The sequence below is a fragment of the Oryctolagus cuniculus genome, chromosome 1, assembly GCF_964237555.1.
Source record: "Oryctolagus cuniculus chromosome 1, mOryCun1.1, whole genome shotgun sequence".
In the NCBI taxonomy this organism is placed as follows: Eukaryota; Metazoa; Chordata; class Mammalia; order Lagomorpha; family Leporidae; genus Oryctolagus; species Oryctolagus cuniculus.
The window spans coordinates 153,870,847-153,884,877 of record NC_091432.1 but is presented as its reverse complement, the minus strand read 5'-3'; the positions used below and the strand labels follow the sequence as shown (position 1 = coordinate 153,884,877).

The 14,031-nt window shown below is 44.9% G+C and overlaps 1 protein-coding gene across 1 annotated transcript in view; it reads right to left on the bottom strand.

Annotated features, from left to right (window-relative positions):
• Window positions 1-2,659: 2,659 nt before the first annotated feature.
• Window positions 2,660-14,031, bottom strand: part of LOC138844085 (uncharacterized) — a 34,666-nt gene continuing 23,294 nt past the window's right edge. Inside the window, exon 2 of the mRNA XM_070050649.1 lies at window positions 2,660-5,254. Coding sequence (XP_069906750.1) covers window positions 5,227-5,254 — 28 coding nt within the window. The 3' untranslated portion in view covers window positions 2,660-5,226. The remainder of the gene's footprint in view (window positions 5,255-14,031) is intronic.

The following is a 14,031-nucleotide window of genomic DNA, read 5'->3' as shown; positions in this document are numbered from 1 at the left end:
GGAACCTAGAATTAGAGATGGAGTTGGGACTAGAACCTAGGCACTCCAGTGAGAACTGTAGGCGTCCCCACCAGCATCATAACCACTGCTTGTGGTTGACTGCCCCTTGTCTACAAGTGGAGATGGGAGCAAACCTCTTTGTAAAAGCTGTGTGCCCCTTTCTTAGACTGAGACTCATGCTCTAACTGTTCTCGCCTCTTCTTTGAATCCTATAAAATCAATACTATCCTTCACTAGAATTAATGCATTAGTGACGAATATAAAATTTACTCAAGATTTTAGAAGACAGAGGTTGTATAGCATGGTACCATGATCACCTGTTAAAACAAAACAAAACAAAACAAAACAAAACAAAACCACCTTTGAAAATGGAGGGTACTTTGAAAAGTTCATGGAAAATCCAGTTTAAGGATGTTTATTTGGGGAAAATTTTTTTTTTGAAATTTGTTCATAAGAGGAATCTTCAAAAACTTTATGAAAAATTTGTATTACAAAAACTATGCAAGGGTTCCTGATATTTTCAAATCAAAATAAACTTTTTTTTCAAAATTGTTATTTACTTATTTAATTGTTTTATTTTGAAAGGCAGAGAGAGAGAGAGAGAGATTTCTAACATGCTGGTTCACCCCCCAAATGCCCTCAACACCCAGGACTGGGCCACACCGAAGCCAGGAGTCACAAACACAGAGCCTCCCACATGAGTGGCAGGGACCCAGCTACTTAAGGTGTCCCCCGCTGCCTCCCAAGGCGCACATAAGCTGGGAGCTGGATCTGAAGTGGAACAGCAGGGGCTTGAATGCAGGTATCTGAGACGAGAGATGGGTGTCCCAAGTGGCATCTTAGCTGTCAAACCCCCACCCCACACTTGGTTTCTAATTCCATTTTTCACAAACTTTTTGAAGCTCCCCTTCGTCTTCCACATCTCTCTGCCTGGCTTGGCCTCTTTGGTCCTGCTCCTGTCTCCACACTTTCCTCTGACCTTGTTTTTAAAAATTTTTTTTAAAATATTTATTTATTTGAAAGGCAGAGTTACACAGAGGGAGGGAAAGACAGAAAGAAGATCTTCCATCTGCTGGCTCATTCCCCAAATGCCCACAACAAGCAAGCCTTGGCCAGGCTGAATCTAGGGGCCAGGAGCTTCATCCGGTCTCCCATGTGGGTGCAGGGACTCAAGCAGTTGGGCCATCTTCTGCTGCTTTCCCAGGCCATTAGCAGGGACCTGGACTGGAAATGGAGGAGCCAGCATTGCAGGCGGCAGCTTTACCAGATATACCATAACACCACCCCCGACCTTTCCTCTAAAAGCAGTTCAATTCAATCCCCACATCACTTTCAAAAGTCTTTACCCCACCTATCTGTTAATACAATTTTCAGGGAAATTGAAGGAATTATATTGAGGCTGAAGACTTTGTTTGCATTGAAAACAAAAGATGCCCCAGTTTCCAGGCCCCACCAAAGCTGAGCTGAATGAGAGTGACATCAGTTTACATTTCCCGGATTTACCTTGGTGAGGCAGGTACCCAGGTTACAGTGGTATCACATTTCCAACCTGCTCTGATGAGATTCTGCGGTCCCTAATTGGGGTTCCCATTGGACTAGTCGCCCTTGGTGTGGTTGGGTCTTAAACCTAACACTTCAGCCTCTTAGGAACAAAGCCAAAGGGGAGAACAAAGGCTGCCCATAGAAGGTTTACCTGAGGGCTGGGTTGAGGAGGTGGCTTGTTTAAACCTACTTGGGGGCCTGCGCTGTTGCACAGCGGCCGCCTGCAGTGCCGGCATTCCATATGGGTGCTGGTTCTAGTACAGGCTGCTCCACGTCCGATCCAGCTCTCTGCTATGGCTTGAGAAAGCAGTGGAAGATGGCCCAAGTCCTTGGGCCCCTGCACCCACATGGGAGACCCGGAAGAGGCTCCTGGCTCCTGGCTTCGGATTGGCACAGCTCTGGCCATTGCGGTCATTTGGGGAGTGAACCAGTGGATGGAAGACCTCTCTCTCTCTGCCTCTCTATGTAACTCTGATTTTCAAATAAATAAATAAATCTTTTTAAAAAATTTTTAAAAATAATAAAGCTACTTGGAAGAGGCGTTCCCTGGTCTCAGATGTTGTTGCACATTAGAATCATCTGGGAGCTTCTAAAAAGGCATGTGCCTAGGCCACACTCCACTCCAGTTAAACCAGAATCCCTGGTATAGAACCTGGGCATCAGGATTTTATTTCATGTTCCTTTGGAAGTTCCAATGTGCAGTAAGTTTGAGAACCCCTAGACTAGACGGTGCACAAAATCACACCAGGTGATAAGATATTATAACAGTTTTACTCAGACTTCGTCACATAACTAAATGAGTTGTATTTCTATCATACTGTTTCACAGGTGGGAAATGTAAGAAGACACAAACAGGAAAGGTGACTCATGGAAGGAAAGCCTCAGATGAACTGTTAAACTGGGGACAAGGCCTAGGTGTCACCTTCTACCAGTCGCTGTTCCCATTGAGAGCTCTGAAGTGGTAAATGCAGTATTGTTATTATTTGAGTTTTCAGAGGACCAAAACAAGTTTGGAGATTCTTATTGAGTAATGCAGGTAGTTTGAATGCATTGTCATGTACTAAGTTTTAAAATATTTATTTATTTAGTTGAAGAGGAGCGAGAGAGAGAGAGAGAGAGAGCAAGCAAGAGCAAGTGAGCTCACATGCTGGTTCAGTGCCCAAATATCAACAACAGCTGAATTGAGCCAGGCTGAAGCCAGGAGACAGGAACCAGATCCGGATCTCTCACATGGGTGGCATGGACCCAAGTACCTGAGCCATCACTTGCTGCCTGCCAGGGTGCATGTTAGTGGAGTCTGGATTAGAACCCAAGCACTCCAGTGTGGAATGCAGGATCCCAGGTGATTTTTTTAACCATTAGGCTAAATGCTTTCCCTGTCACATATTTTTTTTCAAAGATTTATTTTATTATTTGAAAGACAGAGTTGGGGTGGGGGTCTTCCACCCGCTGGTTCACTCCCCAGATGGCCACAACAGCCGGAGCTGTGCCGATCCGAAGCCAGGAGCCAGGAGCTTCTTCCGGCTCTCCCACGTGGGTGTAGGAGCCCAAGGACTTGGACCATCTTCTACTGCTTTCCCAGGCCATAGCAGAGAGCTGGATCTGGAGAGGAGCAGCTGGGACTAGAACCGGTGCCCATAAGGATGCTGGTGCTTCAGGCCAGGGCTTTAACCTGCTGAGCCGCAGTGCTGGCCTGATGTATTAAGTTCTGAGATAGTTTTATATCTGAGAACCCTGCATAAGTCATTGTGATTTTTAAAAATATTTATTTAAATATTTAAGAATAATATGCTTTTGGTTTTATTCTCTTTCTGTTTTTTTTCTTCATATAGCAGCAGTTTTATTATAATCTTGCATTCACATATAAGTTACAATGGTAATTCCATTTATGATGAACTTATTGAAAAGTTTAAATGCCTCAGTATAGATTTTCAGTATCTCAAATTTCAGAAGGTGTTTAAATGGTAATAGAACCACAGTGAACTGAACCTGGCTCCCAGGCAGGTATATACCACTTGCTCCTGTGTCTCAGAGAGAAGTCATAACACTGGCATTGCTGACCCAGTGATTCAGTTGTTCCCTCTGAACACTGCTACAGTCAGGTTCACACTTCTCACTTCGGGAGGGAGCTGAAGACTACTGCACTCCTTTTGTTACTTGAGAGCTATCACTCAAGAGACTGATTTCATGACCATTCATCCCAACAGGTGCCAGAGATGAGAATTAAGGAAACCACTGGAGGCCTTCGGGTGATGGGGAGAGGAGGCGAGGAGTTAAGGATGGAGAGGCTGTGGAGACCACTGCGAAACTCAGCATTTGCCCCGAGGGGAAGCCAGCTGTGGGCTGATGAGTTCTGACCCATGTCTAGATGATCACTGTTGGTGCTGTGTAGACAACAGGCTCTACAGGGCCAGAAGAAGCAGCAGGAGCCTGCAGGGGACAGACAATGGCAGCGTGGAGCAGTCTGTGTAGACTTTGGAGGAGTAGAGCCAAAACGCGTGTTGATGAGTGTGCACTGTGTGAGACACAGACAAGACAGGGATGACTCCTAAAGGGTTTGGCCTGAGCACATGCACGGACAGGGTTGTGAAGAGTGGAAACAGCGAGGGAGATTAGGGGCTGAGTGCTAGACATGTTTGTTTTGGGATGCTGATTCAACCTCCAAGTGGAGATTTCAACCAAGCAGCTGGAGACAGGAGTCTGGAACTGAGAGGACAGGTCCAGACTGGACATGGAAGTGAGGGAGTTGTCAAGGCTCACAGCCTGGCTGTGTTTAACCACGTGAGGCTGGATGGGGTCACAAGGACAGCCTGGAGAGAGAAAAAGGAAGAGCTCCAAGGCCTGGGTCTTGTAGCTCCACTGTGTTAAGTGGTTTCGGAAATGAGGAGGAATCAGCAAGCTTATAAAGAGGGATGGGAAAGGCCATTAAGATGCCTACCTCTCACGCTGGATTACCCGGGCTGTGGCCCGACTCCAGCTCCGTGCTAACACACACTCTGGGAGGAAGCAGTCTTGGCCCAAGTAGTTGGGTTCCTGCCACCCACATGGAAGAGCATGATTGAGCTCCCAGCTCCCAGCTTTGGCCTGGCCCAGTCCATGCCGTTGTAGGCATTTGTGAAGTAAACCTGCAGATGGAATCTCTCTCTCTTCCCTCCCTTCATCCCATTGCCCCCCTCCCCCACCTTGTGTGTGTGTGTGTGTGTGTGTGTGTGTATCTATCTAACTCTCAAATAAAAATATAAAAATAATAATTTCAGAGCCCAGTTAAGGAAAGAATTTCAAGGCCAAAGAGCGGTTATTTGTCTGAAGTGCTGCAGAGATGAGAAGTAAGATGCAATCAGACCAGCGCCTCCTGGGCTTGGTAACATGCAGCTGAACTTGACAGCAACTGTTTCCAGAGGCATGGGCGTTAGCAGCTGATTAGAGAGGGCTTGATGGAATTTGCACACAGTAGATACAGACAAATCTTCAGACATGCTCAGATTCTTCCAGAAACTCACTTTGAGGTTTATGTCCTCTTGGCCGCTTGGTGCTGTTCTGAACTCAGCCTTTAGCCTCTTGGTGCGAGGAACAGGTGCCAACTGTAGCTCCACCGCCTCACGGATCACCGCAAGGGTGGACTGAAGGTCGGCTTTCTGGGAAGCAGGGGTCAGTAGCTGGCAAATGACAGTCACACCCCTTCATTTATGAGTTATCTGTAGCTGCAGTCACCCTGGAGGGACAGAGTTAAGTAGCTGTGACAGAGAGCAGATAGCTTACAGTGCTTAAAACTATTTATTATCTGGCCTTTTACAGAAAAGGGCAACTCTGCTAAAAAAAAAAAAAAGAGAGAGAGAGAGAGAGAAAGAGACAAAAGGAGGATTCTGGCAATAGTGAAGGTAGAAAGAGCTCACAAAAGGACTTTTCATTGTTGTTGTTGTTTTCATTTTATTTGAGAGCAAACAGACAAACAGCTCTTCCAGCTGATGGTTTATCCCCAAAATGCCCACAACATCCAGCCCTGAGCCAGGCTGGCACCAGAAACTTGGAAAGCAATCCGGGTCTCCCAAGTTGTTGGCTGGGACCAACTGCTTGAGCCATGATCTGTTCCAGGTGTGTATGAGCAGAGTGGAACTGGAAGCCAGGCCTTGAACCCTGGCACTCCACGATATGCCATGTAAGCATCTCTAACAGCAGCTTAACTGCTGCACCAGATGCCTGTCTCGTGAAAGGGTCTTTGAAGAAGGGAGAAATAACATTTTTGTGTGCCAAGAGGAAAGATTCAGTGGCGAGAATAAAACCTGATGTTGCAGAGTTGAGGTGTACAAGAGAGGGTTGAGGATGAAGTGCCCCAGTGGAGGGGCTTGACTTGCTAAGAAATATAGGCATATTTGTCTCTAATAAGAGACAAATGTGCCAGCACCACGGGCTCACTAGGCTAATCCTCCGCCTTGCGGCGCCGGCACACCGGGTTCTAGTCCCGGTCGGGGCGCCACATTCTGTCCCGGTTGCCCCTCTTCCAGGCCAGCTCTCTGCTGTGGCCCGGGAGTGCAGTGGAGGATGGCCCAAGTGCTTGGGCCCTGCACCCCATGGGAGACCTGGAGAAGTACCTGGCTCCTGCCTTTGGATCAGCGCGGTGCGCCGGCCACAGCGCACCGGCCGTGGCGGCCATTGGAGGGTGAACCAACGGCAAAGGAAGACTTTTCTCTCTGTCTCTCTCTCTCACTGTCCACTCTGCCTGTCAAAAAAAAAAAAAAAAAAAAAAAAAGAGCGAGAGACAAATGTGTCTAGTATGTCTCTAGACAAATGTGTCTATGTGTCTCTAGTAAAACACACTGTGGCCTCTTACACATGAGAAAATGTAAAATTTACACCCCGTACTTCAGTTTGTACCTATCAGAATTGGCAAAGATAAAAATTTGGATGCTGCAGTTGGTGTGGTAGTGCAGTGGGTTGGGCCACCACTTGCGATGGCAGCATTCCAAATGTGAGTGATGGTTTGAGACCTGGCTGCTCTACTTCCCACCCAGCTTCCTGCTAATACTCCTGGGAAGGCAGCAGAAGATGGCCCAAGTGCTTGGGCCCCTGCCACCCACAAGGGAGACCAAGATGGAGCTTGGGCTCCTGGCTTCAGCCTGGCTCAGACCCAGCTGGTGCTGCCGTCTGGGGAGCAGGAGATGAGGAGCTTGAACTGGATGGGAGTTTATGTGGATGCTGGCATCACAGGTGGCAGCTTAACCTGTTACCCCACAACACTGTCCCCCACCCCCACAGATATCTTTAAATATCAGAAACAATTGTTACCGGAGAATGGCAAGGTTCTTGTCTTTGTGCAAGAAAGAATTCAGGCGTGAGACAGAGAGTAGTGGGAGGTAAAATAGCAAGATTTATTAGGGAAGGGACATCCATAAGCACGGATGCGCACCCCTCCAAACAGGACCTGAGAGAGTGCAGTTGCTCGGACTGGGGGCGGGGGGAGGAGCGAGGTTACACAGTTGAGTAGAGAGATTACACCTGACCAGGTCAGGCGGGCAGCTCAGCAGAGAGGCAGAGGGCTGAGGCTGAGCTCGCAGTCTGGATGAGGGTTGGGGGGGGTGTTTAAGGAGATGGGTCTTGCTTCCCCACCTCTGCTCCTCTTGGAACAAAGGGCTTTTTGGATGTAAATAGAAAAACTTCTATCTGAGTTTTCCCCTGAAGGTATCAGACAGGAGGAAGGAGGCTAGCTGGCTCCATTCTGAGTTTAGAAGAAGGGTGAACAGACCCCCTGGAGAATGGGGATCTGGAGCAGGGTATTTGAAATGCAGATACTGGGCTGCATCTGGGAGATTGTGGGAGATTTGTCAGGCAGAAGAGGCGGGGACCCCCCCTGGCAGGTTATGGGGTAGGAGGGGGCAGGGCAGGATGTGAATACTGGGTTGCCCCTGAAACATTATCGGGATGACTTTGAGATGCAGATGCATATGCTGGACATAGGCCTGTTACACACACATAAGCTCATATCTGACTTCCTACCTAACACAATGAGGCTGGCATGGAATGATTTCAAAATGTGTCAAGTGAGGAAAAAGCAGAAAAAAGAACAGATATGCTAGATAGGTTTTTGTGAATTGACTCTTTAATATAATACAAGGTTACTTCAAGAAATTTGTGGAAAAGTTGAATCGATAGATAAGGTTAGGGGTGGGTGTTTGATGTAGCTACATCCCATTTCTCAGTGCCTGAGCTGGAATCCCTGCTGGACTCCCAGTTCCAGCTTCCTGCTAAGTCAGATGCTGGGAGGTGCCAAGTGATGGCTCAAGTAGTTGGGTACCTGCCACCCACGCTGGAGACCCAGAAGGAGTTCCTACCCAGTCTGGCTGTTGCAGGCATTTGGGGACTGAATCAGTGGATCAAAGATTCTGTCTCTCTCTCTCCCCCTCCCTCACCTTCTCCCTTTCCCTCTCCCTCATTCCCCCTCCGTTCTCTCTCCCTCCCTCCCTCTCTTCCTTCCACCCCTTCAAATAAACAAAGATAAATACAAATTTTAAAGATGATCATTTTGATGAAAAAAATTTTAATTAGTACAGAGCTTTTTCATAGTATGCATTTCCATCAACTTCTTGAAGACCTCTCAGATGCAGGAGGTCTAACACCTAATATCTGTAAACCCTAGAGTTGAATTTTGCATTTCTTGACCATTTTATTTGATTTTGCATAGTACCAGCAGAGGGCACCTCTGCCACACTTCATGCACCTTTTGCGAGTCAATGTGAGGAGTTAGCTTTTAAAACAATTGTCCTATGTGGAATGTTCGTGTTCATTCAGCATGAAAATTCTAGTGCTCAGCTTAAACAGTTCTTTGAGGAACAGGAATTTGGTGCAGTGGTTAAGACATAACTTAGGATTCCTGCATCCCATGTCATCCCTGGTACCACTTCCCACTAAGTTTCCCATTAAGGTGCAACTGGGAGCCAACAGATGATGGCTCAAGTGCTTGGATTCCTATCACCCATGTGGGATACCCATATTGAGTTCCGGGATTCTGCCTTTGTCCCGGCCCAGCCCTGGCTGTTGCAGGTATTTGTGGATGAACTAGCATATGGAAAATCTCTGCCTCTGTGCCTTTCAAATAAAATGCAAATAGATAAAATAAACTTCAGAAAGAAAAGCTCTGTGAGACCATTAGGCTCTTCTGTCTTAGTTAACATGTGGATCCCCTTTGATGTCCAAGATCTGTTGTTAATTTGCACCTCCTCCACCCCTGTAACCCATAACCCATTCCCCTTTCTGTGCTGTGCCAGAGCCCTATCCATTGTGAAAATTCCCCACAGGTTCTCCTAGGCACTATCACCCTCAAGAGTATATAGCTGCACCAGTGGTCCCTTTCCAGGGGCTTCCTGGCTGGAATCACTGGAGTCCAGGTGTATTTCATGAAGTCTAGAGATTCTATTCTCTCAGAGTTTATTACCCCTGCAAACTCAATATGTCCAGATCCTACCCACATATGCTTTCTCCTTTCAAAAACCAATTTTACTGAAGTATAGTTCACATATAATAAAAAAAAGTTTATTTTAGGTGTTCAGTTCAATGAGTTTTGACAAATGCATCCAATCATGCAACTACTGACACAATCAAGATAAAGAACATTTTGGGGCTGGCAATGTGGCACAGTGGGTTAAATCACCATTTCGTCGCCAGCATCGCATGCCAGTTACAGTCTCAAATACTCTGGTCCTGATCCAGATTTCTGCTACTGATTCTGGAAAGGCAGCCAAAAATGGCCCAAGAACTTGGGCCCCTGCCATTCATATGGGAGACCAGGTAGCAGCCATTTGGAGAATGAGCCACCGAGTGGAAGATACTTCCCTCTTCCCACTTCTCTCTGCCCCTCTGCCTTTCAAAAAAAAAATCTTTTCTTTTAAAAATAACATTTCTTTCATACCCAGAAGTAAGTCTATTCCCCTCCCTAAACTCAATCCCAAGCAACTGCTGCCATTTCTGTCACTAAAAATTACATGTGTTTATTCCAGAATCTCAGATTATAAATACAAATCAAACAGTATATGCTATTTTGTTTGTCATTTTTTAAAAAGATTTTATCTATTTATTTGAGAGGTAGAGTTACAGACAGTGAGAGAGAGAGAGACAGAGAGAGAGGTCTTCCATCCGATGGTTCACTCCCCAAATGGCCGCAATGGCTGGAGCTGCGCCAGGAGCCAGGAGCTTCTTCCAGGTCTCCCACATGGTTGCAGGGGCCCAAGGACTTGGACCATCTTCTACTGCTTTCCCAAGCCATAACAGAGAGCTGGATTGGAAGAGGAGCAGCCGGGACTAGAACCAGTGCCCATATGGGATGCCGGCGCCGTAGGTGGAGGATTAACCTACTGCGCCACGGTGCCAGCCCCCTTGTTTGTCATCTTTACCTCATCATAAAGACTGAGATTTAGCCATGTGGATATGTGAATCAGTTGGGGTTTTCTTCCTCAGTGTTACTCCACATGGATATGCTATAATTTGTTCATCCATTCAGAATGGTACTTCTTTTAACTTGTTTTTGTTGGCACAGATCATGATGAGTATCTTATCACTATAAATTTTATTTTCTTTTGGATAGAGATACTAATTTTACCATTTATTATTTATTTATTTTATATTTTTTTTCAAAATGGAAATATCTCTTTAAAACTGTGAAGGTCGGCCGGCACCGCAGCTCACTAGCCTAATCCTCTGCCTTGCGGCGCCGCCGGCACACCAGGTTCTAGTCCCGGTCAGGGCGCCGGATTCTGTCCCGGTTGCCCCTCTTCCAGGCCAGCTCTCTGCTGTGGCCAGGGAGTGCAGTGGAGGATGGCCCAAGTGCTTGGGCCCTGTACCCCATGGGAGACCAGGATAAGTACCTGGCTCCTGCCATCGGATCAGTGCGGTGCGCTGGCCGCGGCAGCCATTGGAGGGTGAACCAATGGCAAAGGAAGACCTTTCTCTCTGTCTCTCTCTCTCACTGTCCACTCTGCCTGTCAAAAAACAAAAAAAAAAAAAAAAAAAACCAACCAACCAAACAAAAAAAACCAAAAAAAAAAAAAAAAAAAAACTGTGAAGGGGAGCAGAATACGCTGCCCCAAAATGTGTCACATTGGCTGAAGACTGTTTTGAGCTGAAGACAGTTGAGAAACAACAGACACAAGAATAGCTCTTTCATCTTCCTCTCTCTGCCCACAAACAGAACATAATTTTCCCTTTGTAAATATGACACAATTTTCATTTATGAAAACGATCTGTTTTCTCATAGCAGGAACAGAATAACTTATTTACACAACAACCCTTACTAAACAACCCATATTGACCCTACATTTCCAACTCACCTTCCCACAAACTTCCCACTCCAGAATCCATCATCCTCTGTCTGCCTTTGCCTAATCTCTTCTCCACATTTTATCATTTTTTGTTAAGATGATATATAAACTGCTGGCCTAACTGCTTTTCTGTGAAGCCTCCACATGTAAACAAAATCAATCTTCCCTCCTGCTAATCTGTCATTTTTTTAAATTTTAATTCACAGAAACTAGTTACTGAACTTAAGATGGTAAAGGAAGGGTTTTCTTTTTTATTTATATAAGATGAACAAATTTCAAGTATTTCATATATACAGATTTAGGAGCATAGTGATACTTCCTACCCTCACCTTCCTACTGCCCATGATTCTACCCTCCCTTCTTCTTCCTATCTTCTTTCCTTTAATTTTTACAATGACATACTTTTTTTTTTTTTTTTAAGATTTACTTATTTATTTGACAGTCAGAGTTACACACAGAGAGAAAGAAGGAGAGGCAGAAAGAGAGAGAGGTCTTCCATCCACTGGTTCACTCTCCAATTGGCTGCAAGAGCCGGAGCTGCACCAACCCGAAGCCAGGAGCCAGGAGCATCCTCCAGGTCCCTCATGCGGGCGCAGGGGCCCAAGGATTTGGGCCATCTTCTACTGCTTTCCCAGGCCATAGCAGAGAGCTGGATTGGAAGTGGAACAGATGGGACTCGAACTGGCGCCCATATGGAATGCTGGCACTGCAGGCAGCAGCTTGACTCTCAAGGCCACAGCGCCGGCCCCTGAAATACTTTATTTTTAAAAAGATTTATTTATTAATTTGAAAGGCAGAGTGAGAGAGAGAGAGAGAGAGCTTCCATCCACTGGTTCACATCCCAAATGGCCACAACAGTTGGAGCTGGGCTGATCCTAAGCAAGGAGCTAGGAGCTTCTTCCGGTCTTCCGCCTGGGTCTAGGGGCCCAAGCACTAGGGCCACTTTTCACTACTTTCCCAGGCCCAGCAGAAGGCTGGATCAGAAGTGGAGCATCCAGGTCTTGAACCAGCACCCATATGGGATGCTGGTACTGTAGGTGGTGGCTTTATTCACTATGCCTCAGTGCCAGCCCCCTCATTTTATTTTATAGTCATAAAATTAACCCTCCACTAAGTAATGAATTCAATGAATAGTAAGAAGAAAAAAAAACACTGTTCCTCAACAGCAGAGACAAGGGCTGTAAATGATAAATAATTCTCAAAATATCAATTTTGCTCATATACATTAAATTATTTTGTACTCTATTAGTTACTACAGATCAAGGAAAATATATAGTATTTATCTTTTTATGACTGGGTTATTTCACTAAATATAATGGTTTCCACTTGCATCCATTTTGTTGCAAAAAAGACAAGATTTCATTCTTTTTTATGGCTGAGTAGTATTCCATAGTATTCCACATTTTCTTTATCCAGTCATTGGTTGATGGGCATCTGGAATGAGTCCATATCTTAGTTATTGTGAACTGAGCTTCAATAAACATGGGGGTACAGATAACTCTTTCACATGCTGATTTCATTTCATTTGGGTAAATTCCCAAGAGTGGGATGGCTGGTGATATATTTTCAGATTTCTGAGGAATCTCCATACTGTCTTCCACAATGACTGTACTAGTCTGCATCCTTACAACAGTGGGTTAGGGTAAGGTTCTCTTTTTTCTTCTCTACAAAGGATAATTTCAGGAAGAAGACGGACATCCATATTTTCCTTTATTCAAACACTTAAGAAGTAGAATGTAAAAATTCCTAGACGTGATTGCATATCTATTATTTACCTATATATTTCATCATGGAAAATAATCATGGACAACAGAACTAAAAGGTAAATTTATTTTGGTACAAAAACCTTTTGAAATCCATGTATATAAGGGATCTTTAAAAATTTTATGGAAAATGCACACTATAAATAGAGCTATATATGGATTTACAATGATATATTAATACAGCTATGACAACACAGTGTGATACCCATATCATTTTTTTACAACCACATGACATCAGCACATCAGCATTATAATTTAACTATTTTCCTATCAATTAACTCAGTTTCTAGAAAATCTGTTTCAATTAAAAACTGCATTGTCACTAGCATACCCCCTGGATGATAAATTCTAACCCTGTTCACTTTCAGATATTTTGTAAGTTGTATGTACAGATAGTATGTCAATGCTGTCCTGGCTGGTAATGAATTGACTCCACCTACCCTTCCCCCTGGAAAAATCAATTTTGCCTGCATTTACAACTCATCTCACGATTCCTTTATCCCAAATAAACCTGTGCTGTTTGACTTTCCCTTGGGAATGGTTATAACATCTACCTGATTCCCTCCTGGATGAATAAAATAAATTCCTTAACACATGCTCACTTTAATATCTATGTGAATCATGATTCTACCTTTTTTCTGGAAATTATTTTTTAACAGCCTTTACAGTGTTCCCAGTGTTGTGATTCAGAAGGGAAGCAGCATGGATGCAGAGCTGGCTTAGTGAGACAGGATCAGTAAATAACTGACCTAGGCAGGCTGTATGAGACAAACATTAAAGAAGTCACCACTGTCTCCCAACAAGAAACAGGCCTTGTTATCAATAACTAAGCAGTCAAATTCCAATACCTCCTTACCCTGGACAGATAACGTCTGCTTCATTATAATAGTAAAATACCCACTCGTGGGAGGAGACTTGGTGCTCATTAAACATAGTGTTGGAACTGGGTGCTCTCCTCCCTCAGCTGAAAAAAAATCTGATAAAAGTATCTCCCTGAGCCCCTGGGCAGGGCAGAAGTTCACCCTTGGAGCCTTCCTCACCTGCCTGTGGGGTATGCACTTCTGCTCTGTCCATCAATCCTTTCTTCCACTGGCTTTTGTCTGTGTATTATCCTTAAATTCTTTTCCACCTTTGCAACAAGAACCTGGACCTCTCAGTCTCCCTGGGCTCCACAACATCTTTACATTTGTGTACTTGTGGAATGTCACTCATATGATGATGAATTCCTAGGATGATTGTTAGGCTTGTCTGTCCAGCTGCCTTCCAGAAAGTTTGTGGTCCTGTGCACCACTGAGGGCAAAATAGGGTTTGTATCCTTCCATCTTCATTAGTGTTGGACCTAGCAATCTTTTTCAGCTTTGCCAATCTTTTAAGGTGGAAAATGTTTTCTAGGTTTTTAAAAAAATATTATTTATTTATTT